General features: G+C 47.7%; 1 protein-coding gene across 1 annotated transcript; it reads right to left on the bottom strand.

Annotated features, from left to right (window-relative positions):
* Window positions 1–7,292: 7,292 nt before the first annotated feature.
* LOC127044913 (indoleamine 2,3-dioxygenase 2-like) lies at window positions 7,293–26,021 on the bottom strand. Its single transcript, XM_050940208.1, has 10 exons — window positions 25,923–26,021; window positions 21,692–21,787; window positions 20,350–20,469; window positions 19,669–19,787; window positions 19,162–19,176; window positions 18,312–18,411; window positions 17,320–17,437; window positions 13,729–13,780; window positions 10,059–10,207; window positions 7,293–7,663 (listed from the first exon to the last, which is right to left on the bottom strand). Exons 1-10 carry the CDS (start codon window positions 26,019–26,021, stop codon window positions 7,293–7,295), a joined length of 1,239 nt encoding a protein of 412 aa, XP_050796165.1.
* Between the last annotated feature and the right edge of the window lie 1,607 nt (window positions 26,022–27,628).

The following is a 27,628-nucleotide window of genomic DNA, read 5'->3' as shown; positions in this document are numbered from 1 at the left end:
CATGCTCCTTTATCAAAGAGAACTGAGTACCCTCTGCTCTTGTGGCAGACTTGGGTTTCTCGGTGACTTCACAAGCGATGGGGTACCTTTTGGACTTACTGCTTCTCTTGCATGTAATGCCCTTCTTGGCAGTAACAGTAAAGAAATGAGGAGCCTGAAGAAAAAATATATTTTAAAAAATCCTGATTTTTTTAATTAAGCAATTTAATGCAACTGAGGGAGCAGGGAAGAGGCAGGACGCCAGTGTCATCTGCTTCCACGGAGATTTCACCAAAAGCACTAGCGGGATGTGTGTGTCACGGAGCGTGGGGGAGTCCGGCCCTGCACCCCTTTTCCTGGGACCCACAGAGACTCTTAGCCAGCCAGTAAAACAGAAGGTTTATTGGACAACAGGAACACAGGTTACAGCAGAGCTTGCAGGCACAGTCAGGACCCCTCCACCGAGTCCTTCTGGGCTTTCAGGGTGCTTGGATCCTAGCTAGGATCCGCTGAATTCCGCCCACACAGCCCCAAGCCCAAACTCAAACTGCTTCCCTCCTGCCACTCCCTTCCTTTGTCCCCTTCCCGGGAAAAGGTGTTGACCTTTCCCATCCCTTACCTAGCTCAGGTTACAGGCCCTGGCATCGTCCATCCCCTAAAGTCCTCCCCTGCTTTCCCATTCCCCACACAGACAGTCCCTACTGCATCACATCTCTCCCCCCTTCGAGACTGAACTGAGCAGGGTCACTCTGCCCAGTGACCTGGGGAAGTTCAGGGTCCCCTCTCCGGGACAACGCATCCGCTGTCAGGTTGGCACTTCCCTTCACATGGACCACGTCCATGTCATAGTCCTGCAGGAGCAGGCTCCACCTCAGGAGCTTGGCGTTGGCTCCTTTCATCTGGTGCAGCCAGGTCAGGGGAGAGTGGTCGGTATACACGGTAAAGTGTCGCCCAAAGAGATATGGCTCTAGCTTCTTAAGGGCCCACACCATGGCCAGGCATTCCTTCTCGATGGCCGCGTAGCTTTGTTCCCGGGGTAGCAGCTTCTTACTTAGGTACACGATGGGGTGTCTTTCCCCCTTTTCATCCTCCTGCATTAACACCGCCCCCAGTCCCATGTCTGAGGCATCGGTGAACACCATAAAGGGTTTGTTAAAATCTGGGTTTGCCAGAACTGGGCCGCTAACCAGAGCCTCCTTCAGCACCCGGAAAGCCTCCTGGCACTGCTCAGTCCAGATCACCTTGTCTGGCTTTCCCTTTTTGCACAGTTTAGTGATGGGGCCGGCTATGGCACTAAAGTGGGGCACGAACCTTCGATAGTACCCTGCCATCCCAATAAAGGCCTGGACCTGCTTTTTGGTTTGGGGAGCAGGCCAGTCTCTGATCACCTCCACCTTGGCTGGTTCCGGCTTTAGGCAGCCGCTCCCCACCCGATGGCCCAGGTAAGATACTTCAGCCATCCCCACCTTGCACTTCTCAGCCTTTACTGTTAACCCAGCCTTTTGGAGTCGGTCCAGGACTTGTTTAACCTGGGACATGTGGTCCTCCCAGGTCTGGCTGAAGACGCAGATGTCGTCAGTATACGCCACGGCAAAACTTTCCATCCCCCTCAGTAGCTGATCCACCAGGCGCTGGAAGGTGGCTGGTGCTCCCTTGAGGCCGAAGGGCAGGGTCAGAAACTCATAGAGCCCCAGAGGGGTGATAAAGGCCGATTTCAGCCTGGCATCTGCGTCCAGCGGCACTTGCCAGTAGCCTTTGGTAAGATCCATAGTGGTGAGGTACCGAGCACCTCCCAGCTTGTCTAGGAGCTCGTTAGGCCTGGGCATAGGGTAGGCATCAGATATGGTGATGGCACTGAGCTTTTGATAGTCCACACAGAACCGGATTGACCCATCCTTCTTGGGAACCAGCACCACTGGCGAGGCCCAAGGGCTGGAAGACGGCTGGATCACCCCCAAAGCCAGCATGTCTCTGACCTTTTTTTTAAGATCCTGGGCAGTTTTACCAGTGACACGAAAAGGGGAGCATTTTATAGGGGGATGTGACCCGGTCTCCACCCGGTGGACAGTCAAATTAGTGTGTCCAGGCTGGTTGGAAAACAGCTGTCGGTATAGATGCAGCACCCCTCTGATCTCAGCGTGTTGGCCCGGGGTCAGCTGATTAGAGAGAGGAATCGCCTCCAGGGGGGAACCAGCTTTTGTCCCAGGGAATAGATCTACTAAGGGGTTATCTCCCTGCCCCTCCCAATGTCCACACACGGCCAACACCACATTCCCCCTGTCATAGTATGGTTTCATCATGTTTACATGGTACACCCGACGGTGATGTGCTTGGTTTGACAGCTTCACCACATAGCTTACCTCATTTAGTTGCTTGATAACCTTGAAGGGCCCTTTTCAGGTGGCCTGGAGTTCATTTCTTCTCACGGGGATGAGAACCATCACCTGATCTTCGGTGGCGAAGGCACGGGCCGGTGCCGTGCGGTCATACCAGACCTTTTGCCTCCTCTGGGCTCGGGCCAGATTTTCCCTGGCCAGGCCCATGAGCTCGGCCAGTCTTTCCCGGAAGGTTAGGACATAGTTTACCACTGACTCTCCCTCGGGAGAGGCCTTCCCCTCCCATTCGTCCCTCATCAGGTCTAGGGGCCCCCTTACCCGCCTTCCATACAACAGTTCAAAAGGTGAAAACCCGGTAGATTCCTGGGGCACCTCCCTGTACGCGAACAGCAGGTGAGGTAAGTACTTGTCCCAATTCTGCGGGTGCTGGTTCATAAATGTTTTTAGCATCATTTTCAGCGTCCCGTTGAACCTTTTTACCAGCCTGTTGGACTGGGGGTGATACGCTGAGGCCCAGTTGTGCTGGACCCCACATTTTTGCCATAAGGACCGGAGCAGGGCCGACATGAAGTTGGACCCCTGGTCCGTTAAGACCTCCTTGGGGAACCCCACCCGGCTGAAAATTGTTAGCAGTGCATCTGCCACTGTGTCGGCTTCGATAGAGGACAAGGCCACCGCCTCGGGGTAGCGAGTGGCAAAATCCACCACCACCAGGATGTATTTCTTCCCTGACCGGGTCATCTTGCTGAGGGGTCCCACTATGTCCATGGTTACCTTCTGGAAAGGTTCTTCTATGATGGATAAAGGCCTCAAAGCCGCTTTCCCTTTGTCCTGGGCCTTCCCCACCCTCTGGCAGGGGTTACAGGATTGGCAGTACTGTTGGACATGGGTAAAGACCCTAGGCCAGTAAAAGTTCTGTAGCAGCCTCTGCCTGGTGCGTTGGATTCCCTGGTGCCCTGCGAGAGGGATGTCATGGGCCAGGTACAGCAGCTTGTGACGAAACTTCTGGGGAACCACCAGCTGCCTCCTGATCCCCCATGACTCTACTTCCCCTGGGGGAGCCCATTCTCGGTACAGGAACCCCTTCTCCCACAGGAACCTCTCCTTGCAACCTCTTCTCATGGTCTGTACCGCACTAAGGTCAGCCCGGTCCCGGTGCTTCCGCAAGGAGGGATCTTTTTGCAACTCAGCCTGGAACTCAGCAGCTGGGACAGGGATGGGGACCGGCTCTCTCCTGCTGGCTGGGTCTGAGGCCGCAGCCTCTCTGAACCGTGCCCCTGGGCGTTCCCCGCTCCCTGGGTTAGGGTCCTGCACCTCGGGTCGAGTACCCTCCCCGTTGTTGGGGTGCAGTGCCCTTTGCCAACTCTGACTACGAGTCACGACCAGGGCACGCTGGGTGTTACTAGGCCAGTCCTCGAGGTCCCCTCCCATTAACACGTCAGTGGGCAAATATTGGTGTACCCCCACATCCTTGGGGCCCTTCTTGGCCCCCCATTTCAGGTGTACCCTTGCCACGGGCACCTTGAATGGGGTTCTGCCCACGCCCATCAGGGTTAGGTAGGTGTCGGGCACCATTCGATCTGAGGCCACCACCTCGGGCCGGGCCAGCGTCACCTCTGTGCCCGTGTCCCAGTACCCAGTGACCTTCCTCCCATCTACCTCCAGGGAAACAATGCACTCCTTCCGGAGGGGCAGCCCCGCGCCCACCCGGTAAACCAAAAACCTGGAGCCTGGAGCATCCACAGGTGGTATGTTGCCAGCCCCCCTTTCCTGGGAATGTAGCCCCTCCTCCGATTGGGTTTTTACCCAGTCCACCCTCTGCGGGTTGGGTCTGCTTGGTCTGTCCCTGAGCTTGGGGCACTGGGCCCGTATGTGACCTCGTTGGCCACAGCGATAGCAGCCCATGTCTCGTGGGTCCCCTTGAGTGGGTCGGAGGGACCTGCCGCTGGATGTTCCCCTTTTGGGGGGGTTCTCCATAGGACCCCGCTGGGAGGTCCCATGATGACTCTTTCTCTGCGTTGAGGCAGGCTTGCTTCTTCGAGACTCCTCCCTGCCATCCCGTGCCCGACTGTCCACAAATTGGTCGGCCAGCTGGCCTGCATGCTGTGGGTTCTCCGGCTTCTGGTCCATCAACCACAGCCTCAAGTCGGACAGGCACTGCTCGTACAGGTGCTCCAGTATGAATAGGTCAAGCAGGCCCTCTTTAGTTTGGGCCCCAGCTGTCCACTTGCAGGCATACCTCTGCGCCCAGTTGACCAGTTGTAGGTATGTGACCTCACGGGTTTTACACTGGCTCCGGAACTTTTTCCGGTACATCTTAGGAGTTAGCCCAAGCTCGCGGAGCAGGGCCTGTTTGAACAGTTCGTAGTCCCCTGCCTCCGCCCCTTTCAGTCGGCTGTACACCTCCACGGCTGTGGAGTCCAGTAAGGGGGTGAGAACTGCGATCCTGTCTGCAGGGTCAACCCTGTGCAGCTCGCAGGCATTCTCAAAGGCCGTCAGGAAGGTATCTATGTCCTCCCCCTCCTTACGCTGGGGCAGCAAGTGCTTATCAAAGCTCTTTGTAGGCTTGGGTCCCCCCTCACTCACCGCAGCCGGGGCCCCACTGCTCGTCAGCCGGGCCAGTTCCAGCTCATGTTTACGCTGTTTCTCCTTCTCCTCCCGCTCCTGTTCACGCTGTTTCGCCTTCTCCTCCGGCTTTTGCCTCTTTAACTTGAGCTTCTCCCTTTCATATTCCAGCCGCGTCTGCTCCACGGATGCCGAGCGTTGCCAGGAAGATCCCCTGCTGGGGGTTGGGCTTCGCCAGGAGGATCCCCTGCTGGCCGGGGGTGTTACGGTGCCCTCAGTATACACTGGGCTCCTCTCCGCCCTTCCCTTAGGCCTAGGAAGGGGGGGTCTCGGGAAGCCCTCAGCCGCCGGCTGACCACTCCCAGCGGGGACAGACACTGGTGCCTGCGCTGCATCTGCCCGGCTGCTGCCCTCAGAGACAGGGCTTCGTTTATTCATGCAGTCTCCCTGCTCCAGCTGGGCAATCAGCTGGTCCTTGCTGAGCCTTCCTGGGTGCAGCCCCCTCTGCTTGCACAGCTCCACCAGGTCACACTTGCGCCGCTTGGCATACATCTTCCTGCTGGCCACTCACAGGCCGGGGTGCTTGCCGCTTCCCACGGTTTTCAGGGGGACCCCTAGTGCACCAGCCCTTCTTGAGGTCACCACCTCTCTGCCAGGGTCGAGCTGCAGACTCCTCCGCCCCTGGGACCGCTCGCTGCAATCCCCCGGGGGACCCTGTTACTGCAAAGTCCTTCTCACTGGGCACACACTCCCAGGGGTTAACCACCCCTTCGTTTTACTGCTCCCCAGTCACTTACTGCAGGAAGCACCATCCACGGGGTGCAGTATCTTCCGCCGCTGCCACCAGTTGTCACGGAGCGTGGGGGAGTCCGGCCCTGCACCCCTTTTCCTGGGACCCACAGTGACTCTTAGCCAGCCAGTAAAACAGAAGGTTTATTGGACAACAGGAACACAGGTTACAGCAGAGCTTGCAGGCACAGTCAGGACCCCTCCACCGAGTCCTTCTGGGCTTTCAGGGTGCTTGGATCCTAGCTAGGATCCCCTGAATTCCGCCCACACAGCCCCAAGCCCAAACTCAAACTGCTTCCCTCCTGCCACTCCCTTCCTTTGTCCCCTTCCCGGGAAAAGGTGTTGACCTTTCCCCTCCCTTACCTAGCTCAGGTTACAGGCCCTGGCATTGTCCATCCCCTAAAGTCCTCCCCTGCTTTCCCATTTCCCCACACAGACAGTCCCTACTGCATCACAGTGTGCTTACCCCTACTGTGCCAGAACAGGCTCCTATGGGCTGATCATACCCAGAGAGTAGTGAACTACCAAGAAATGCTGCTTTCTGAGCCTTTTAATGGGTGCCACATTTACTCCATATCTTATGCTTCTTATAAACCCAGATACTCTGTTCCCTTTGACAGACAGTCTTGTAACATTTATCAGTTCTACCAAAACAAAACAAAAATCTTTAGAGATTCATAGTTTAAGGTCAGAGATGCTCCCTTTATTCTTCTGAGCCTCGCAGTCTGGACTGGCTTCCCCCAGCAAATGAGGCCATGGATCTGTTTTATTTATTTATTTATTTATTACAATCGGTGTTGCTGAAGCTTCTGCTGAGCCAAGGAGTGAAAAGTAACGTTGCTGGCAGCCTGAGAGTGGGTAGGAAAGATTCCATGTTGCTCAAGTACTTGCTAGTATTAAGAGAACCTTAAGGATGAATGTTAGTTTTGGAATACTGATCGCATTTCTCAGAACTAGGTGCCTAATACTGGGACCCCTTAATCTATATTCAAGCTCCTACATAACTGGCCTGAATTTTTGAGTCTCTCTCTTTGCCCCCCACCAACAGCCACGTCAGGCCACCTGTGACTCATGTCACAATGTGCTCATCACGGGAGGGACTTTTAGCCTTGGGAACTGCCAGGCTGCTGAGCTGCAGGAAAGTTCTGCAGCTTCCTGTCTGAATGAAGGTGAAGCAAAGGGTAAGTCCACACAGGGATGATAAACCGTGGCTGACTCAGGCTCGCGGGGCTAAACATTTGCTGTGCAGATATTCGGGCCCAGTCCCAAGCCGAACGTCTACGCAGCAATGTTTAGCCCCACAAGCCTGAGTCAGCTGACCTAGGCCAGCCGTGCCACGCCACAGGTCTTTTATCCCTGTGTAGACATACGCCATGTGTCAGATGGGCAATGGTTTTCTTCTAGTGAATCACCCCAGCGTTCGCTTATTCCCAACATTGAATGTCTTTTGTGTTCATAGAAATGAGGCATAGGATGCTCTACTTAAGATGGACCTTTGAGCTGGGGTGATCCTAGCTAGATCCTGGCACAGGCGCAAATGCAAATGTTAAACAGAAAGCTCTTTTGGTCTTAAGCTTGCACACTCCTCTCGTCCCTGGTGAAACGCATGTGGCACGACAGCGTTTAACCTTGTATTATCCCTGCTCTCGTCGTGTCCCTGACACTCTTCAAGAAGCTCAGGATGCCTGAACCACCGGTGCCCCTCTCTTGTAACGACGAAGGCGGGTTAATCTGAAAGTTGCCCGCGCAGTGGCTTGGCTTTCCTTTCTTGGCTTTGGCATTAGCAGCTGCTATGACGATGAATTTGGTGACGATAGCAATATGGTAGGTTCTCAAGTCTGCCAGAACGGACACACACTGGTTGTAAGCTATGCGCAGCTTTTCATTTCCAGAGGACAGTATATGTTGCTTCAGTGAAGGGGCAGACTGGATTTCTTCTATGAAGGCCCTGTGGTGGGGTGGCATGTAGTCCCTCATCCTGTGTAGAAATGCAGCTGCAAAAGACCAACAAAAGAAGAGGAGAATCACTTAGCCAAAGATGGGGAGGGGGAGCTATTTAATTTGTTAAAGCTAATCTTGACAGTTCCCAGGGAATACTTTAATATTGGTATCTGCGTAATCTCTAGCCCACTGTGATTAGTTCTAGAGTGCTGCTGACAGGCACACTCCTGATTTTCCCCAAAATATCCTGCCAGCATGTCTCAGCCCTGACGTGCCAAGCACTCACTGGCATGCAGAGTGCAGAATGCCAACTGTGTAGAATTGACATGGATCAATAAGGGACTAGATTGAAACCCACCCAGCACTCTTGCATTTGTGAACTAAGTCAGATTTGCCTGCAGATCCCAAGCATAGGAAACAAGCTTATATTCCCAACTGCACCCAGAACTCCCATCCATTGCTTCCTGGTAGCCAGAGATCTTGATAGAGAAGGTAGTGCCTGAGTCTCTGTCTGCCCCTTGATGATAGCCGTGACGGTCACTTGCTCTATATCCTAAGTGGGAAATTGGAGACAACTTTTCCAGGCCTGGAGGCTATTAATCAGTGGCACCTTACTGAATCCATCATATTGATCCTGTTGCAACCCTACGCAAATTACAGAGTAGACTAGAGACACTTCATGTAATATGATCTCTCTTCACAAATGCATGTGGCTAAATATCCCCAATGAGTAATATTTGCTCTTATACCAAGAAAAATATCCCTAATAAACCAAGTGCATGCATTAAATCTGGAGAAATGCTGGAGTTCATTTAGCCTTGCTTAAGACTAATACACTATCACTTTCCATTCTTTATGTTCTTTCAAGGTATATCTGTGTAACTGGGGAAAAAATAATCAAGAGAATTAAAAACGTTTAAGTGCCTTTAAAAAAACTGATCAATATAAATTGCGGTTTTCAGCATGAGCCTATTTGTAAGAGACCCTATTTATAGTTCAGATATAAGCCAATGAAAAATCACTTTGAGCATATTCGGGTCAAATCTGTTCAGATTTTAGAAAAGTCTCTATAATAATTAATGCGTCACTCTAGTAGCAGGTATCAGAGGGTAGCCGTGTTAGTCTGGATCTGTAAAAGCAGCAAAGAATCCTGTGGCACCTTATAGACTAACAGACGTTTTGGAGCATGAGCTTTCGTGGGTGAATACCCACTTCCATGCATCTGAGGAAGTGGGTATTCACCCACGAAAGCTCATGCTCCAAAACGTCTGTTAGTCTATAAGGTGCCACAGGATTCTTTGCTGCTTCTAATAGCAGGCTTCATAGTGCTTTGCAAGGTTGGAAAGCCTCAGCATCTCCATTCTACATGTGGGGAAACTGAGGCCAGGGGCACACTGTGATTTGGTAACACAGCTAGAAAAGGAATCCAAGAGTTTCAGGTCCTGTGGGTGAAATTCAGCCCCAGGCCGATGCACCACTGATCTCCTTGAAGGAGGGCTTAAACTCAACTTACTTGGGGCATTGGACTTGTGGTGGCACTCAGCAAGGGGTGGCTTTTATACCTAAGGCAGGCTAGGAAATGCACCTTCAGAGGTTGAGGAGCTTCTGCTGGGACAGTGTTCATTCTCACTGAAATGGGCGCTGCAGAAACCTCCGGCATGTGTAAATTTACTTTTCCATCTTTGCTGCTGCTTATTCCTCATGCACCCTGTTTCTCCATGAGGCAGGGACATCAAGTCATGCATCAAGCCCTTTATTAACAACTTGGACAGGCAGCTTTGCTTCCCCTCCCCCTTTATCTCCTTTCAATAGAATAGGACTAAATGGAATGTGAGAAGAACCCACCCCTCTCCCCCGCAGCACACCACTAAGGTTACATATTTAACCCCAAAGCCAATGGCCACTCCTCGCCCACATGTCCTCGTTTTGGTTCCTAGTTAGACTGATTATAAACAGGGCTGCCGAGAGTGGGTTTGGGCCCCGGTGAAAAAAAATTTTGGGCCCCCCAACAAGGGCGGATTGGCTAATCAGGGCCGATGAGGGAGGTGCAGAAGTGGGCCCGGGGCCCCGGTAATTTGTACTGGCTTCCCCCCTCTATCAGCCCTATAAAGTGTGTACATGGGGGTAAGTTGATGTTACCTGCAGCCTCTGAAGTCTTGCACTTCCTGCCAGTGCAGTGTCCATATATAACCTAGACAGACCTGTTTGGTTTGAATTATTCTATTAATTAGGACCTGCCTTTGGGATTTGGTAATGGGGCTGCCAGAACCTGGGTTTAACAGACATCTTTCCACAATGTATTGAAGGGAACTTCTTCCCAGCTGACACAGAAGCAGGTGGATTTTGAGACAGTCTGATTTACACAAAACTTCATCCGTTCGTAAATATACCTGATACAGAGCCACAGTCGTTCGTTTAAACAAATAAGCAAAGTGTTGTTTGACTTACTGCTTTCCTTGCTATGATGAATTGTTAATAATTCATCAAAGGCATGAAGTACTGTGCTCTGTGCTGCGCTCCCTCCAGAATAGGACATAGGCTCATCAGAAACTCCTTCATATATCAGCCCTCCTGGCATTGCTGGGTTATCTTTCCACCTTTAACGAGAATGCAAAGCAACAAGAAATGGTGCTTCAGTGAGCTAAGAACCCTACACGGGCCAGATGGAGTAAGTCCTCCTAGGTATGACTCATACATCATCATCTCGGGGCTAACCCTCACTTCCTCAAATGTTAATATATTACACTGGAAGAGAGTGAACATAAGATGCATATGTAACAACAAGCTCCTTTCATGCCTCATCCTCGATACTTCCCTTCCCCATCCTGTCTTCGTCATCACATGCCATGGCAGCGTAATGCAGACTGCAGCGAATCAGATTAGGGACCTGCCATTTTTCTGTAAAGTGAGACGCTCGACTGTTGTGCTGCATGAATAATGAATACAACAAACCAACAGCACCAATACTGATTTTTTTTTCCCCTTGTATTTAAAAATACAACCCATCCATCACATCTCAAGAAAATTCACCAGGAGAAATAGGTGATGGTACTGGGGATGAGCCATCAAAGACTGCTGCATAATCCTTGTACGCCACCCAGACCTGTGTTGTCATCTGCTGGGTTAAGTGCTGCAGAAAATGTGCTCTGGGTAGAAGAGCACTGTGTGTGTATCTAATGACGCTCATGCTGTGCGCTTGTTTGTATACAATCATTTAGAACCTTCTGTAGCCAGATGTTGGAGATGCTCATGAGATCAACAATGCCTATTTTAAACCCTTTGTTAACAATCGCATCAAGCAGAATGACGACAGCTCGGATTTTCTCGGCTGCCTGGAATGCTCAGGAGAAGCGTAACACTTGCGCAGGGCCACAGTGTAGTGGGGGGAAGGGTCTCTACTGAAACAGGATGTATATAAAATGATATTTTGGGAGTGACCAGTATGATGGTAAAGCATTGTATCAAGATAAAATCCCAGGAGCCAAGAGTTTAATTCCATTCTGTATAGTTCTTTAGGAATTAAAAGGGGAATGGCTTTTTAAAGTGTGTGTGTGTGTGTGTGTGTGTGTATTCTTCAGCAACAGAACATATAATTGCAAAGAGCAACCTCTCAAGGTAATACGCAGGGATTGGACACTCAATTTTCATTAACCTCCAGGGCGGTTAGTCTGAAATGACTGTGTAGTGGTCTTAAAATGTAACCTTAGTTGTCTCAGACACCAAGAGTATGCTGGCTCATTGTTGTAGCCCACGGGACTACTGCATAATAGTGATCGATCCATTCCATGGTTTTGAAATCGACATCTCTCAATTTCTCCTTTTTAATTTATAGTGCAGAGCTTGCAGGTTTGCTATGAGCTAAAATTTTCTGAACAACTCTTCCTCAGCACTGCATATTAAAATGTCATGCCTGTTAGACTAGATGGCAGGGGGGGTTATTAAAAGATCAAAAGGGCAGTTAGACTCCTATCTAACCCCCCTGTCCCTGACTTCCAATGGGGAGCTAGAAACCTAGCTGCACTTTGTGTCTTTGGAATCTCCTTGCACCAGGGACCTGTCTTGTTTTCCTATAAAGCACCAGGCTTGACTATGCGATAGTGTGAACCATGGTAGTGGAAAGCATACATGCTCTGTCACGTAAAAACGAATTTCATAGAATATCGGGGTTGGAAGGGACCTCAGGAGGTCATCTAGTCCAACCCCCTGCTCAAAGCAGGACCAATTGCAGTGGTGTCACCCCAAACCCCATCACTGTTGCTGGGAAACATTTGTGTTTGGTGGTTTTGGTTTTGCTAAAAGGAAAAGAATAGCAAAATAACATTGCTATATTCTCAGATCTTCTGGGTTAGGAGAGCATTTGAGGCAGATATTACTAAGTCCTAAAAGTTTGTTTTTATTTGTTTTTTGGGGTTTTGTTTTCCTTGTCACCTTTCCTTAGGTGACAATGATTCCTCTGGATACAGAGTAGGGACAATGTCCATTTCCTGTAATGGAGTGCAGGGTTTTACCTTTATGTGATGTGATTTCCCTACCCTCACCAAAAACACTAGTCTTGAGCAAACCAATAAACTGGCTAGTTGTGGTTTTTCCTGACCTGATGTGCTTTTTCCACCACTCATCAAAACCCTGCAATGTTTGCTTTATGCATCCATGTCTACAAGTGGCTAAACGCTCTGAATGGAAAGGGGTGGGGGCAGGAATCCAGATTCTGGAAATAACTGTGCCCTGCCATGAATATATCTCCTGGCTTCTGAAGAATGTATGTATTTAGCTGTTTATACTACTGAAAGGTTGCAATTTTGGAGGTTTCAGTTAGGAATTTGGGGCTGACCCTCCCCCTTAACTTCCAGGAACAGCTGTTATACAAATCTAAGAGGGAAAATAGTTTTTATCAAATTTTCAGTTATTTTTAGCTCTCTCAGAAATACATTTATAGTAACCTCCAGTCCTGTACTGTTTATAACAGAACAGAATTTAAAAGGCATGTGTTTTTCAGGCTGACAACCTTCAAGACAAGGTCAGTTTAGATGGAAAACTGAAGAAAATTTAAGATGCAGCAGGCCTTTACACGTGGGAACATTGAAACCTGTTACAAAATTAAAGTTAGCAACCCCAAAATAACACTGGTATTAGAGTACTTTGGGAGTTCTGAGCTCTCCAAGTGAGGATCTGGCATGACAAAGGCATTTTGAACAAGACTTCAATTATTCCTGAGATCTATCTTTTTGCTTTACATACACAAATGGTGCTGGGATGTGTGGGGATTTTTTGTGGTGGTGGTTGTTTGGTGTGTGGTTGTGTTTTTTTCTCTAATGAGCGGCATCCTGTTAAAACAGTGGCAAGGTAATTTGTTAATGTGATTCCATGAAGAACTGCATTTAGCAGAAGAGACCTACTGGCCTTCCAGCGATGTCTATAGAAAATATATAGCACAAGGTCAGGAAGAGAGAGAGCTGAAAGTACTGAGACTGTAATCGCTTTGGGGCAGGGACTGTTGTTTTGTTCAGTGGGACAATGGGGCCCTGTTCTGTGACGAGGGCTCTGAGGCAGTACAAATAATTAACAATGTGTCCAACAAAAAACCACCCATCTCCAGGGTTGCTAGCTGAGTCAAGAACTTTTCAGGATCTGTTTCCGTATGATTGACACTAACAATGTTCATGGTGCAGAGAACACCAGCGGTCGGGGGAAGAGTTGGTCTTTTGAAAGGCAGGGACAGATCATGGGGAAAGGCAGAAGAGGAATTCTGACCAGCCATTGTGCTGTGCTCTCTTGCTGATTCAGGGTCCTGTGATCACTGTCGCCATGTATGAGAAGTTTGGGATTGGGGCAGGGTGGAACACACCTGAATCCCTGTGACATCTTCGTCCCATGCGTTGGGCTGGCCCAACGTGGATAAAGCAAACCAAACATTCCCTTTCCAAAAGAAAGGGCTCTTCTCCTCATGCCTAGGCACAAGGTCGTCACTCACTATAACCCAAGTTATCCCTGCCACACGAGAGAGACTGTGGCACCCGACGTACCTACATTAGGGCTGCCTTCCTCCAACAGCCTCTTCTCTATCCTTGGGAATTGCTGACATGCGCATTTCCCTCTGGAATGATCACCTCGTACTTACCCAGACAGAAAGATCCGGATCACGGCATAAAATATTGCTGGATCCACATAGTCTAGGAAAGAAATCAAATTGTGATGTCACTCCAAGCCAATGGCAGTTAGTTACATCTGCATCAGCCTTCCCCCATCTCCCATCACCTTCCTTCTCAGTCTGAGAGAGAAATGCCCTGAATCTTTAGAAAAACAACTTGTGGACGAAGCTGGAATGCTGTGTGCTGCCACCATCACCCTCCAAAATGTGACCTGGCCCCTTTAATGCTCCCATAAGCTTCATTCATGGCACTGAACATTCACTTGAAATAATGGAACTCCAGGTACTGCGAGCTGTTGCACCACGTGATTGGCTAATGAAGAATTATTAAGCTGTCTCTGGCCAAGAGCTCAGTAGCTTGGTCTGTTGCTCATTTTGCTGTATGGATTCTTCCTTGATGCTGGCTCTGCCTTCCTCCTGAGACTTCAGTACCATCCCTCTGCCTTGGCCCTTGCTGGCTGAGATCTGCAAATGATCTCAAGGGCACGTTCCCCCCCATATCATAGAATATCAAGGTTGGAAGGGGCCTCAGATCATTTAGTCCAACCCCCTGCTCAAAGCAGGACCAATCCCCAACTAAATCATCCCAGCCAGGGCTTTGTCCAGCCAGGCCTTAAAAACCTCTAAGGAAGGAGATTCCACCACCTCCCTAGGTAACCCATTCCAGTGCTTCACCATCCTCCTAGTGAAAACGTTTTTCCTAATATCCAACCTAAACCTCCCCCACTGCAACTTGAGTTCATTACTCCTTGTTCTGTCATCTGCTACCACTAAGAACAGTCTGGATCCAACCTCTTTGGAACCCCCTTCAGGTAATTTGACACCAGCTATAAAATCCCCCTGCCCCCCCTTCTTCTTTTCTGCAGACTAAACAAGCCCAGTTCCCTCAGCTTCTCCTCATAAGTCATGTGCTCCAGCCCCCTAATCATTTTTGTTGCCTTCCACTGGACTCTTTCCAATTTTTCCACATTCTTCTTGTAATGTGGGGCCCAAAACTGGACACAGTACTCCAGATGAAGCCTCACCAATGTCAAATAAAGGGGAATTATCACGTCTCTCCATCTGCTGGCAGTGCCCCTACTTACACAGCCCAAAATGTTGTTAGCCTTCTTGGCAACAAGGGCACACTGTCGACTCATATCCAGCTTCTCATCCACTGTAATCCCTAAATCCTTTTGTGCAGAACTGCTGCCAGCCACTCGGTCCCTAGTCTGTAGCAGTGCATGAGATTCTTCCGTCCTAAGTGCAGGACTCTGCACTTGTCCTTGTTGAACCTCATCAGATTTCTTTTGGCCCAATCCTATAATTTGTCTAGGTCCCTCTGTATCCTATCCTTCCCGCCAGTGTATCTACCACTCCTCCTAGCTAATGTCATCTGCAAACTTGCTGAGGGGCAATCCATGCCATCCTCCAGATCATTAATGAAGATATTGAACAAAACCGACCCTTGGGGCACTCCACTTGATACCGGCTGCCAACTAGACATGGGGCCATTGAGCCCAATGGTCTAGCCAGGTTTCTATCCACCTTATAGTCCATTCATCCAGCCCATACTTCTTTAACTTGCTGGCAAGAATACTGTGGGACCCATTAAGTTCTGTCTGTCACCCTGGGTGTCTGAGCACATTTCAGATGTTTCGTGCAGCAAACATGCTCTCCCCACCTAAGCACGTCAAAGTAACTTCACTTGAAACCAACGCATCGCAGTGTCTATGCCTGTCTGCGTTCCTTGTCAGTGTAGGATGACACTGCTGCTGGCAAAGTCTGATTGCAGCCCTTGGTGACAGCAGAGAATCACAGGGTTCAGAAGTCAGTGTGGCTAACATTACCCCCCGCTGTACATGAATGTCCATAATGGAGAGGAGGGGGCATGAACGTCTGGTAAAGCCAGGAGCTGTTGTATAAAAAGAAGTGGTCGTTTATAAGGATGTGAAATAACAGAGTTGCAGCCCAAACTCCTCTCTCACTTAGACCAGGGGACTCTCATAAAGAGGTCCACATTGTCCATCATGCAGACAATCCTGGTTTGGGCCCTACCTGGCTGCTGTATCTCAAACAATTAACTGTAGCTGTGTGTGTTCCATGGAGCCTCTTTCTGTAAAATAGTCATCTGCTTCACAGAGCTTAGTAAAACACACGTGTAGGGAAGTGCTTTGAGGTCCCTGGGTGGACTGTGCCATGTTATCATTAAGCATTCACTTCTGTTTCCATGCCAGGGGACAGACACCAGCCTAACCCTTCACCCTAGCTAAGCAAGGCTGGTCTGAGCTGCTCTGGAATCAGAGGGGAGTTGAAGAGCAGTGAGAGGCTTTTCAGTGTTGCTGCTCTGATTGTCTCACAAAACTCACTTGATTTTATTCAGGACTCTTGCTGAGCCATACATGTGCACACATCCCTGCACTGTTCTGGGAATATCTGTCTTGTATTTGATTTTTCTCCAAGCCATGACACCTGCAGCCCTGTCCCTGCCTAGAGTCTTTATACTCTGAGTCCGGTGGCACCTTTAAAGACTAACAGATTTATCTGGGCATAAACTTTTGTGGGTTTAAAAACCCCACTTCTTCAGATGCATGAGTGAAGATTACAGATGCAGGCACTGTTATACTGAGACATGGAGAGAAGGGAGTTACCTCACAAGTGAAGAATCAGTGTTGACAGGGCCAATACAATAGTCCATTCCCAATAACTGATGAGAAGGTGTCAATACCAAGAGAGGGAAAGTTGCTTCTGTAATGAGCCAGCGACTCCCAGTCCCTATTCAAGCTGAAATTAATGGCGTTAAATTTGCAAATGAATTTTAGTTCTGCAGTTTCTCTTTGAAGTCTGTTTTTCAAGGTTGTGTGTTTTTGTTTTTTTGTTCAAGTATGGCTACTTGTAAATCGGTTATAGAAAGTCCAGGGAGACTGAAGTGTTCCTCTACTGGCTTTTGTATATTACTATTCCTGATGTTTTGATTTGTGTCCATTTATCCTTTTACGTAGAGACTGTCCAGTTTGGCCAATGTACATGGTAGAGGGGCACTACTGGCACGTGATGCCATATATCGCATTGGTAGATGTGCAGGTGAATGAGCCTCTGATGGTGTGGTTGGGTCCTCTGATGGTGTTGCTAGAGTAGACATGGGGACAGAGTAGGCAACGAGGCTTGTTACAGGGTTTGGTTCCTGGGTTAGTGTTTCTGTGGAGTGGTGTGTAGTTTCTGGTGAGTAACAAATTTAACACCATTAATTTGGGCTTGAATAGGGACTGGGAGCAGCTGGCTCATTACAGAAGCAACTTTTCCTTTCCTGGAATTGACACCACCTCCTCAATTATTGGGAGTGGACTATTGTATTGGCCCTGTCAACACTGGTTCTCCACGTGTGCGGTAACTTCCTTCTCTTCACGTGTCAGTATAACAGTGCCTGCATTTGCAATTTTCACTCCATGCATCTGAAGAAGTGGGTTTTGGCTACCCCCGATACTATACTCTGCGTGCAAATGTATTTCTGCTCCCGTATCCCAATGAATTAATGTTTGTGCAGTGATCTGAAAACATTTAGGTGTGAAGTAGTATTATTACCGTGCATCCGTTTCAAAGCATCAGTCATCTCTTTAATGGCCTTTGCCATCTCTTGCAGGGCCTTATGCAGGGCCTCTTTGTCAGGCTGCAGGATGGCATTACCTGCCTGAACAACGGCCTATAAGAGAACAGTGGAAGAGCTGTGACGTACTGGAGAAACATGGGTTTATGTGCCCTCGGTGTGCTTGTGGGCACACTGCCCCCTCTCTCCTTATCTTATTGGCTCATTCTGAGCTCACCTGGCAGGGCTTTCTCACCTTGCTATGGTAAGAGAAACCTAAGCAAACTGCCATCATGCTATAGGGTGCAGATGGTTCTGAATTCCAACCCCTGAAACCTTGCAGATGCTGGGACGGGACCTCTCAAACCAAAGCACAGGAGAGATGGAGGTTGTGTGCCCATCAGTGCCCCCAATGCAGGATTGCACAAGTGACTTCATTAGTAGTGGCAGACATTGGTCTCCTTGGCTGTGTTTGTGACTGTCTCTGTTAATCGACAGCACAGGGGGAGCATGGGCAGTAGCAGTGCAAGCATCCATATATGAACATTATACACAAACACAGAGAACTTTCCCTCTGGGGAACACCTGCTAGGCAGCTTCACTCTACGTATCCCATGTAGTTCTTTGCCAAGACTGCTAACAAAGCAGCCTGTGTCTTCTGAGAACAGCCGCCCCTCCTCTTCCAGGTGAGCGACCGTTTGTCAGGCTGGAGTACTACAGATCTGGGCCAGGCTGGAACACATGATCCTTCATCTTCATCTTCTGTTTAATTCCTAATAAATCTGACTCAGATTGGATTGTGTTGGCTGCAAGGCAGACCACCTTTTTTCAACAGACTCTTTTGACAATAGGCCATCCATCTGATACCTGTGACCTCCTGTCTGCTTTGCCTATGTCTCTGCAGATCTGAGTGAATTGCATCCGGAGTCGTAAAGCATTAGGAGAGAAATGTTTGTCCACCCAGGAGGGTGCTGTACGAGTTGTACTGTACCTTAAGCCCAGGCGCTGCTGCCTTCTCAACAAGGCAAGTAACTAAAATGAATCCTCTCAAACTCTCTCCACCAGGCAGTGAAAAGATGGTGTCCAGATTCCTTTAAGGAGGAGAATTTTGAAAATATATAACATGTGGAGATTGAAAGACACACATTCTAGCAATGAGACTAATTGGCCCTTCATTGCTCTGAAGTGCAGCCACGTTCTAGCCAGACCCTGCAACACAAGTGGTGTTTGCCCTAGCTTTGGGCAGGCTCTAATAAGCTACAAATATTGCTGCCGGTTAGGCAGCAGTGTGAGGATATAGAATACCTTCCTCCTCTTTATCCCCTTCCACAGCTGCCACATTCGGATTTGGGAGAGGATGCCACACACAGAACCCACCTAACATGCCTGAGTCTTTGGACATTCAGAGTGGAAGACGTCTGCATTGCAGATGGCAGCATCTGCCTCCTGTGAAAATTGCAAGTGGCTCGTAGGTCCCACTGCCGGCCCCTCAGATCAAAGTGGAGCAATGCATGCTGGGGCATGTAGGGTCTGATTTTTTTTCAAAGGAGCTCAGCACCCCACATGCACCCAATGTGCCGAGTCCATGTCTCCACCATCCTTACCTATGTGTGAAAAATCACAGCTGTAATCTGGTTTACAGAAGTCTGGGGGTCACGTAGAGGCCACCCAGCTGCTGCTAAGTGGTACTGGAATTCCTCTGGTCAAGAGTGAGCTGCTTTATGTTGTGCTCATGTAGCAGGAGACAGATGTAAACTAAAAGAGCCCTGAGGTGATGGAGCAAATAATTGAATTGAAACAAAGCTAATGCAGTTAAATAAATAAGCATATTAGATACTTACTCAATTTCCAAAGGCCTACAGGAGTTTCGGGTGTTGACAGCATATGCGTAAAAAAAGGAAAAGGGAATAACAAATCACTATATTGAAATGAAATCTATTACCAATGATGACGTGTGTGTGTGTGTGGTGTGCGCGCGCGCTTCAGAATGAGATTTTGTCCTAACGCTGATGTTAACAGTAATGGCATTTGCTCCTGTTTTCCTGTGTGTGCACACCACAACACCCCTCAATTGACAAAGAGCTGAACTCTCCTACCAAACCTGAAAAGATCTTTGTAGGGAATATTCTTCCTTCATTCCAGCTAGGCTCAGAACGGAGTAGGACAGGGAATATTTTAAAGGATTTTCAAAATGTTAGAGCTAAAATCTAAATGGACAAAAATGGTCTTAAACCTTCCTGCTAGATTGACCAATGGTTGCATTTGTGCTGATTTGATACCTGACACAACCACTGTAACAACTCGATTTCAGTCTGTCCAGATGTAGATTTCATTGTTCTTGCATTTACCCATTAAGATTCTTTTTCTTCCAGTTGGCTAGCACAAAATCTGCGTGAACCAGGATAGGAGGCAGTCCCAGCATCTGAGAGATCTCCCAGTAGGGAACAGCAAGGTTTCGTGGCAGAAGCTGGAAGACACAAACTTGTGCTATTCATTTTCTCCTGAAAATGATCCAGTTGGAATGTTAAATGTAGCAGGCTCCTCGTCTGCAGGGGGCCGGGGACACCCTGCTCTCAGACACCAAGAATACAACTACACTGCAAAAAAAAAGGAGTGTTCTTAACTCAGGTTGAAGTAGCAAGGAAGACTCAGCAATCTGAGTTGAAGTTAAAGCCTACGGGGAAGCTGGGGTTTGAACTCGGGCTGCCAACCTGAATGAAAAGCCGAGTTCCCATGTCTTGGCTGCTATTTTAACCAGAGGTAAGATGGGTCCTTTTTCTGCAAGTTGAAGACAAACCCTCAAGCTGCACTTGCTATAGATGCTGGCTGATTTCAGGTAAGTTCAGAGCTTTGTAGCTGGCAATAGCACAAGCCGTTCCCAGCTCAGCATGGACTCTCCAGCTCTCTGCAGGTACAAACATTTTACCTGGAGGGGGCCATTCTGCTGCCTATTCTGGTGGCATTAATCTGAAAAGAGCAAAATCTTCTTGATTTCAAAGAGCAAATAACCCATTTGGTGCTGCTTTTACCTTGACCGTCTCCTCCTCTCCTTCTTGCCAGACGAACCCCATCGTGATGAAGCTGAGTGCGAGGTGGGCCAAGCGTAGCTCTCGATGCCCTTTGAGATGCTGACTGCTCAGCTGGGGCATCTGCCAACGAGAAACTTGTGAAAAAGGCATTTTAGCGTGGTAAAAATTAATATCACCAGAGCTCTCAATGCACCTAGCCAACTCCCAGTGCCCTGGGGAGATATACTCCTCCCATAAACTGAGGCCCTGAAGCAAAGTAATTTGCCCTGCATCATAAAACAAGTCAAAGTCTGAGCTCAGAACAGGACCCCAGTCATCCTGATGCCCATCCCTGTGCTCTGTTACCTCTGTGAAATATCCTTGCCATCTTCAGCACAAACAGTTTCTCTGCTCTGCTCAGCCTTCTCTTCTTTCTGCCTTAGAATAGGGCTTATTACACTGATGGAACTTCTCAGTTGTAGCACTACTATATGGTAAACTCCCGGTCTTTTTAGAGCGCTGGCTCTCATCCTTTCCAGACTACTGTACCCCTTTGAGGCGTCTTTCTCTTGGATACCCCCAGTTTCACCTCACTTAAAACCTACTTGCTTACAAAATCAGACCTAAAAATACAAGCGTGTCACAACACATTATTACTGAAATTGCTTATTTTCTCATTTTAACCATATAGTTACAAAATAAACCAACTGGAATATAAATATTGTACTTATATTTCCATGTATAACATAGAGCAGTATAAACAAGTCATTGTCTGACATCTTAAAATTTGTACTGACTTCACTAGTGCTTTTTATGTAGCCCTGTTAAACTAGGCAAATATCTAGATAAATTGATGTACCTCCTGGAAGACCTCTGAGTACCCCTGGTTGAGAACCACAGTTTTTAGAGAAGCTTTACAGAAAGGTGTTCTTTCCTCTCACATCTGGTCCCTTTTTTTTTAAATCGGAGCGCTAATTTGAGATTAAAAGTGCTGCAGCAAAGCTCTAGATGCAGGAATCTGGAATAGTTCCATGTTATGATTAACTCCAAAACCTATTTGCTTTCTAGCTGAAATGATGAGTCCTGGTCCATCTTTGTGCTGTACCTCTAGTGACACCTGAAGGAATTCTCTCTGTATTACACACTGTACAGGAGAAGCTGTGGGTGTTTTTTGTTTTACTTTTCTCCCCTTTTGGTTTTTTAATCCCGATACATTGGGATCTATGTTTTCTCCAATGTTTGTGTTTTAGCTTTGTTTGAAGATGAGGCTCCAGTGCTGCAGGTGCAGAGGTGACTGGCACCAACATTAACTTGAGGTTAATCCCCAAGAATCTAGAATTCAAGCAGAGGATTAAATAGGCACCTTGTACACTTGTGAACGGAGCTGATGGCTCTGGATCAGGTGAGGCAGGTTGTTGGCAATCTCCATCCAAGGCTCATAGAGAGCAGGGAGTTCGCTCTAGAACAGAAAAAAGGCCTTAAATCATCCAACAAACAATTCTGTTAGGAACTAGTGCAATAAAAAGTCATTGGCTGTATCTCCCCACTGACCCTTAATTTGATGAGCAAGTTCATGACTGGGGTAGTAATAGATGCTTTGGGGCAGGAACAAGGGGCATCCGCAGAGTTCAGGGTGGTGTGACTGACGTAGCAGGCGGGACTGCGGGATGGGATTGATGGGCATGACTTGTAGAGCTGCATGTTCAGGGAGTCTGAGACTGGAGTAAGGGGGAATTGAGGTGTCTGAATGCTTGTACAGTGCCCCACTAGGCAATATCTGGCTAATTATTAGCCTGCATCCTCTTTCTTCTTGTTTAAATGCTGAGGTGCTTAAAAATATCAGTGAGGGGTGTGTGTCATATTTCTGGGGGGAAACAATAAAGCCGCCTTTCTTCAACTGGAGAATCCTGATCCTTTCACTGTATTTTGTATCCACTGATTTTCATGAAGAATAATTCCCTTCGGGGCTACATGGCTTTTATATTTTATCTGGGATCAATGTAAACTAAGTGGCTATTTCCTTGTGTGGGATCTGAGTAGGACAAAGGTTTAATGGGCGTTTTTTCTGCTTTTAAAAATGCCACTGTAATGACCCAGTGATAACTGATGTGAAACAAATGGCTTGTTCTCTCACCCCTTTTGCCTCCGGTGATCCCAGTGATCAGAGGCAAGTTAAAGGAGAGGACAGGCTCGTTTCCTGACATTGCCCAACGTTGCTCCCATTACTTCTGCCTTCCCCAGATTCTAAGGCATTTCTGTCTTCATTGCAGTGGGGACCCAGACAGCACAGTACTAGCTGACTTGCAATCCATTTAAATGGGCTTCTTTTCCCACTTTGTTTGAGGACGGTGGTTGGTATTTAAAACACAGATGCAAAGTAGGGAGTGTATTGTGGAGGTGCCCAGCATGTAGGGAGGGGTGTACCCCATGGTGCTATTTTAGGATTTCCTCCAATGTCAGTCCCTTCCATCGCCATTAAATTAGAATTGACACTTTTTTCTTTTCTTTTTAAGCACAAATGGAGTCATTTTTCATAGGTTTCTTACTCCTCTCATGGGAGTGAGGCTTTATTCGAGAATAGCAGAGAATTGCATGAAAAACTGAGTAGCAATTTGGTGGCACTGCTGAGCTCAGGTTAGCCAGCGTCTGAAACTACCACTCGGCTCAGCTGAGCTTCCTGAAAAATCCAACCCCTCTTGTATATCTGCCCAGCCATTATGGTGCACAAGACTTTCAGGATGTCTTATCTCTGGGGATGGGTGTGGAACTTTTACATTATCTCTTATGTGCCAAAAGGGGAAGAAAATGAGCTGCTGCTGAAAGTACTTTTGAGATGTTTCGGGGCCTGCAATGAGCAGATGGGGGCAGGGGATTTGGCTTAATTGAATTGTTTGTTTTCTGATATTGCTGAGCACTTTCCAAACAGACACAAGCACAGTCCCCAGGGAGAATATAACTCCTTCCCCAGCAAAGATGCACATGCCAAGGGTGCCACTTTTAGTGACTATGTACGTAATTAATATGGTTACATTACCACAGCAGCATATTGTAGCTTGGCTTTAGACCAGTCATTCTCTGAGATGCAGACAAAGAACAGATCCAAACAGGCAGCAATCCCTGCTTTGGGAGCTGTTTGGCTGTGACACGTTCAATGCCTCAGCTAACACAATATTGACAAACCCCAAGCATTCAAAAGCTGAGTCAGGCCCCAGGTGACTTAAAAAGAACCCAATATTTTAAGAAATCTCATGGTTTTTATTTGGCTTCTGATTTTTTTAGCTTTTATAGGGATCACTTGTTCAGACTTACGCTGCAAAGCTTTTGTTGCTGTTGTTACTACACAAGAATCTGTCATTAAACTTGTCTCTGAGAGCAGCATGTGAGGGAAATGGAGCCGCTCCGTAATAACTGGTGAACCATGCATGTTGACCTAGTTACTGGGATATTACTGATGACTACATGGCCTTAGGTTAATGAGGAGGACGGTAAGGAAACAGAATGGCTCAAGATAATTCACCACTTGGTAAACACTTGAGGGTTCTTAATAGTTCAACCATCATCTCTCAACTTTTGAAGACTGTACATCCTGGCTCCAGGCATCTTACAAAACGGGTTTTGATGAGCAGGGCCAAAGTCTGGAAACCAAAAGATCAAAAGGGCTGTGGCAGTTTAAAAAGGGAGTCTGAGAGGGGGAGTGGTTGTTTGTTTGTCTGGGTGGAACCAGACTGATACATAGGACCTGAAGAAATGAGGTCTGCTTCGGGGATAGTAAGCCGTTTGGTAAGATAGACAGACAGGTAGAGACTCTCTCTTTAAAATCCCTTTTCTCTAAACGCTTTGTTCTGGTTGCAAAATAGACAGCCTTCTGAACAGTACTGTCTGGTCACTGTAATCCCCACTAGGCTCAGACTCCCAAAGGGAAGAACTGCATGTGCCAAACCTAGTCAGACCTGCAGGCTAAGCATGGTTGATATGCAGGGTATATCGCTCAGGGCCTGGCCTAAAAGGGGGAGAATTATGGAACTCTGCCCTGGGAGCCCGAGGGGAGAGGGAGAGTGTGTGTGTGTGTGTGTGTGTGTGAGAGAGACTGACTGACTGATATTTGAGGGGGTGCGGTGAGAGAGACCAGGAACCAGGGATAGGTGGAGCTAGCCATGTAATCGCACCATTGGGACTTTATAACAACTCTGAATAGCGAGATAATCATGATTTTTATCCCAAGTTGGATACAACTATGCACAAACATTTATAACCATTTCACAGTCTGGTAATGGCCTTAAATAGCACCACTGTGGATATCAGGACTCTTTGGTTCCAGTACTCAGCTCATCTGAGAGACTCCAAAGGGGAGTGGGTATTCATAGAAGCATAGGGTTGGAAGGCACCTCTAAGTCATAAAGTCCAGCCCCCTGTGCTGAGGCAGGACCAAGTAAAGCTAGACCATCTCTGACAGGCATTTGTCCAACCTGTTCTTCAAAAGCTCTAGAATAGGGAGGCTGTACAATCTCCATCATTGGAGCTTAACTACCCTGGTAGGTTAGATATTAGGAATAACGTTCTAACTACATCTCCCTAGCTGCAGTTTAAGCCCATTAGTTCTCCACCTTTCTTTGGTGGACATGGAGAACAGATGATCCCCATCCCCTTTATGATAGCCCTTCAAATATGTTAAAATATGTTGTCTCCCCTCAGCCTTCTTTTCTCAAAAGCAAATATGGCCAAGGTGTGTGGGGGGTTTTTTTGTTTGTTTGTTTTTTAAATCTTACCCCATAAGTCAGGTTTTCTAAACCTTGTATCATTTCTGTTGCTTTTCTCTCCAATTTGTCCATGTCTTTCCTAATGTGCTGTCTCAGCGTGTGCAGAAGGCAATCAATCCTGCTGTTCTGGCATTTCACTATCTGCAGAACATGGTCTTTTTCCAGCTTGGAAGGAACTGGAATGTCAGTTACTATCCTGGTGACTGTAAATACAATGACTTTAAGGGCCTGATCCTGCCAGGTTCTGAGCAGGTGAAGCCAGTGGAGCTGTCAGCAATTAGTATTAGAATTTTGTAGGACTGGGCCTTTTAAGTGCTGGCACTGCGATTTAAACACAAGCTACTGGATATTAAACTACACTTGTTTAACTTCCGTCTGTATCATGTTTCTCAATATTTTACTTGCATAATCTTGAATTGATTTCTCGGCATCCCTGCAAGCTTCTGCTCAAGGAGTACCATTTATAATTTGCTGTCACTTTTTAAAAAGGATTAAAGCTGAAAGTCTGTATTCCAAAGCTCACTCTCGCCTGTACTCAGACTTGGTAAAAATCTGTAAATACAAGATCAATTCTTTCTTTGGTGTCAAGTGAAGGTTTCATTTCCCCTCTCCTGGCACTTTTTTTATTGCTTTTTAAGAATTAAAATCTTGTCCTCTATTTAATTTTGTTAAAATATTTAAGCAAAAAACAAATTGTATTTGTGTATAAATAAATATTAGTAAATGATTCAATTTATAAGCTATTTCTATAGAATAAGAAAACTGCCCACCAACCCTTCTGTTTGAAAGTGTTGCGTTTCCCTTGACATGAATGTCTCATATAGAGAGAGTCCCTACCAGAGGATTTGGAAGAAGGAAGCCATAATCTTCAGAGAGATGAAATCCTCTTAAAGTAAAAAGCAGCGGTTTCTCCTCACTTTTGTTGTTGTTCTCCATCGTTAGACATATGAACTCGGCCTCAGTCTGGGAGAGTAAAAGCTACTGCATAAGAGAAGGTTCAGACTCTATCTGGGTACTGGCCCTGCCAGAGAAAGCATCAAATAAGCACACTGGTAATGTGCTGAGTAAGTAAGTACTAAACCTTTGTCCTGGGCCTAGACCCACTGGCCAATGAGGATTCTGAGTAAACATGATTAAAGGTTGCTGATAAGGTGGAGTGTGGAGCAAACTCTAATCTAAGCAACATCCCCTTATGGAAAAGTCCTGTAGAAAGATTCTCATTCTCTGTTAAAGTGTGGGTGGGTGGGGGGGGTGTTTTCTGGATACTCCTGTGGAATTTGATAAAGAGCTAAAGATTGACTTGGGAACCTTATTAAAAAGATCACTCTAAAACCCCACAGAATTTAACAGGGCAGAGGAATATCTACCAAGCCCTATTGCTTTAATTCCAAATAAATTCAATAGACATTATGGAAATATCCTATGTCCATTCGTAACTGAAAAATGAGCCCATCAGAGAAGGTGCATGTCTCCATTGCACTAGGGTGCTTGTCATTTCCTGTGCTGTAGCAAAAAGATGGTCTGTAGTTTGATGCTGGCAATGACTCACAAGGCACATCCTCTGACGTGCAGCCAATGCGGTCTCCAGACACTGCAGTTTCCAGTAGATAGAGGTGCACCTTAGGTAGGTAGGTAGGTATGTATGTATGTTGCCATCCTAACTAGGTCCATACAGGGTGATGTATACACACTGTGTGGACTAGTAGAACAGTAGGAGCACGTGTGAAGAATGCGTGGGGACGATCTCTGCTGGCCAAGCAATACCACTGTGATACGGGTAGCTGGTGTGAAGCCAGGAGAGAGGAAGACCTAGAATAGGAATGAGTAAAGTTTGACTCACTAGATGGTTTTTAAGCAGGGCCTTTGCTTACTGCATCTTAGGCTGTCGGAAAGCGGTTTAAGTATCTGGCCTTCAATAAAAAGGATCAAATCCTTGGCTTGAACCTCTGAATGGTAGTGCAGGGAGACCACGCTGCATTGTGATCTGCACAGGGCTGGCAAGATAAGCAGGTCAGGCTGGGTCAGTGGTTGCAGGGGAGACATCCTGTGGGACCCTGGACTTCCTTTGGAAATATTGGTAATCAAATAGGCAGGCACTTCCCTGCTCTGAGTCAGCTCTGCCTGCTTGCCCCCTTAGTCACCTCAGCTGAGGGTTCACTCCTTCATGCTCTGCTGTAAGATCCCAAGGCATGTTCCCAAAGCAAACAGCAAGTTCCACTGTAGGCAACTATGTTCTGCCTCCTCCCTAGCCATGCTCCTGCATTCCAGCCTTGGATCCGAGAGTCCTCTCCCCTCCTTTGAATGGCTGTCATGCAGGTCTGAGATGTGCAGCAGCTGCAGAGAGTGTGTGTGTGTGTGTGTGTGTGTGTGTGTGTGTGTGTGTGTGCGCCCAAGGAACTGCCTGGGAAAGGAACGCAATAGTTGGCTGACCTAACGTCAGTCAGCTTCTCGCTCCTCTCTGATAGCTTAGACCCTACCCCCGCCTTGTAGGGAAGCCGCCCCTGTTGCCAATGCCAAGTGCCCTAAGGCCTCTGTTATGTTCA

Source organism: Gopherus flavomarginatus, chromosome 2 (genome assembly GCF_025201925.1).
Source record: "Gopherus flavomarginatus isolate rGopFla2 chromosome 2, rGopFla2.mat.asm, whole genome shotgun sequence".
NCBI lineage: Eukaryota > Metazoa > Chordata > Testudines > Testudinidae > Gopherus > Gopherus flavomarginatus.
Note: the sequence above shows the minus strand (reverse complement) of the source record. Positions and strands in the feature narration are given on the sequence as shown.